The sequence below is a fragment of the Hyposmocoma kahamanoa genome, unplaced genomic scaffold (genome assembly GCF_003589595.1).
Source record: "Hyposmocoma kahamanoa isolate Upper Pololo Valley unplaced genomic scaffold, ASM358959v1 210, whole genome shotgun sequence".
NCBI lineage: Eukaryota > Metazoa > Arthropoda > Insecta > Lepidoptera > Cosmopterigidae > Hyposmocoma > Hyposmocoma kahamanoa.
In genome coordinates this window covers 4,292,538-4,294,403 of record NW_020653731.1, presented here as the reverse complement: position 1 = coordinate 4,294,403, position 1,866 = coordinate 4,292,538, and the positions used below count along the sequence as shown (strand labels likewise).

The following is a 1,866-nucleotide window of genomic DNA, read 5'->3' as shown; positions in this document are numbered from 1 at the left end:
GTCCGGTTATGCTCCGTTGCCGCGACGCCGCATGTACTGGGAGAGTAATAAAGATACTCACAATATTCTTGTCGCAAACAGTATGCGTCGAAATCGATTCGAAGAAATAATGCGTTATTTCCATGTAGCCAATAACTCAGAACTATCTGAAAATGACAAGATGGCAAAAGTACGCCCGCTTATTGATATGCTAAATGCTAAATTTCTACAGTATGCTCCTATTGAAAAAGAAATAAGTATTGATGAATCCATGGTTCCGTATTACGGTAGACATGGTTGTAAACAACATATCAGAGGGAAACCAATAAGGTTTGGGTTCAAAATGTGGATTGCTGCGACGAGATTGGGTTACTGTCTGATTGCTGATCCTTACCAAGGGCGCTCAGAGCGTGTCGATACAGGACTGGGACGTTATGTTATCAAGAAACTAATAACTAAAGTACAAGAGGAGTATCCCGACACAGTTTTCTCTGTCTACTGCGACAATTTTTTTACTGGACTGCCATTGGTTAGCGAGCTCAAAGAAAAAAACGTGTTCTTAACAGGGACGGTGCGGAATAACCGAATTGAAAACTGCCCACTAAAGGACATGAAAAAATGCCAAAAAGAAGAAAGAGGGTACTACGATTACCAATTGGATGAAACAAACGGGATATGCGCTGTTAGGTGGCACGATAATAGTGTTGTAACACTATTGTCTAGTGAACATGGGGTACATCCCATACAAAAGGCGAAAAGGTACTCAGCTGCCCTAAAATCAAGAATCGATATTCCGCAACCATACCTGATTTCTCAATACAATCAATATATGGGAGGTGTGGATCGACTGGACGCCAACGTGGGCGTCTATAGGATTGCAATGAGAGGCAAGAAGTGGTATACACCTATTATTTTTTGGCTTATTGACGTCGCGGTAAATAATGCCACACTTCTAGCTCGCCAGTACCGGAGTGACATCGACACTCTTGAGTTTCGAAGGAGCATTACCCGCGTATGGCTGCAGAACTATGGAAATGAAAAGCTTCAACCCGGACCCACACGAAAGATACAAACCACTGTACCTTATTCGGTGCGGAAACACAATTCGGAGCACATGATCGAAAAGGCTGTGAAGAGACTTCGATGTGCTTTCTGTAAAAATAAAACAGTTACAGCGTGTACTAAATGTGGCGTCAATTTGCATGCAAAATGTTTCTCTCTCTTTCACTCTTAAGTTTTGTTAGTAAATAAAAAGTTGATTTACAATAATAGCATTTTATTCGGCATTAACATATTAGATCCAGGTAACAAAGACAATGACATGAGCTATATAATACTTGACTATATATTTGACCCAGGGGTCGTTATCGACCCATTAAAAAAAAAGGATCCCCCCACCACCCACCTCATATATTCTTTTGGATTCATCATAAGAACCCTTCAGGTACTCACATATCCAAAAATGAAAGAAATCGGAGACCAAAAATAGTTCTGGGCATATATGGGTTAAAGAACATAACTGTAGAAAAGAAAACAAAATAAATTTATATGACAATCAATACTATAAAATAAAACAAAATACAAAATAATAATATTGTACGAAATATGTTGAAATATTTCTATGATTCAAGTACGAAAGAACTATGAAGCGCATTTTCTTCGCTGATATTCTACTTTAGCCCTCAAATGGCTGTGGTTGATTGCGCATAAAGGTGAAAGTGTTGATGCAATTACTTTGGAAAAAATATATAGTACAATTGAGGATATACACTGATTACAATACGGTGTAAAAAGACGATTCCTAAACATTTTCAGGATACAAAAAAAAACACACAAACTTACCTCGCAATTTTACAAGAAAACTACTGTATTCAACAAGTACTTGAC

General features: G+C 38.3%; 1 protein-coding gene across 1 annotated transcript; it reads left to right on the top strand.

Annotated features, from left to right (window-relative positions):
- The first annotated feature begins 322 nt into the window (after positions 1-322).
- Positions 323-1,213, top strand: LOC113227345 (piggyBac transposable element-derived protein 2-like). The gene has a single exon (XM_026460237.1). The coding sequence runs from the start codon at positions 323-325 to the stop codon at positions 1,211-1,213; it is 891 nt and encodes a 296-aa protein (XP_026316022.1).
- The last annotated feature ends 653 nt before the right edge of the window (positions 1,214-1,866 follow it).

What these genes read in the sequence shown, in the direction of transcription:
- LOC113227345 (XM_026460237.1), top strand. Translation starts at nt 323, where the DNA reads ATGTGGATTGCTGCGACGAGATTGGGTTACTGTCTGATTGCTGATCCT.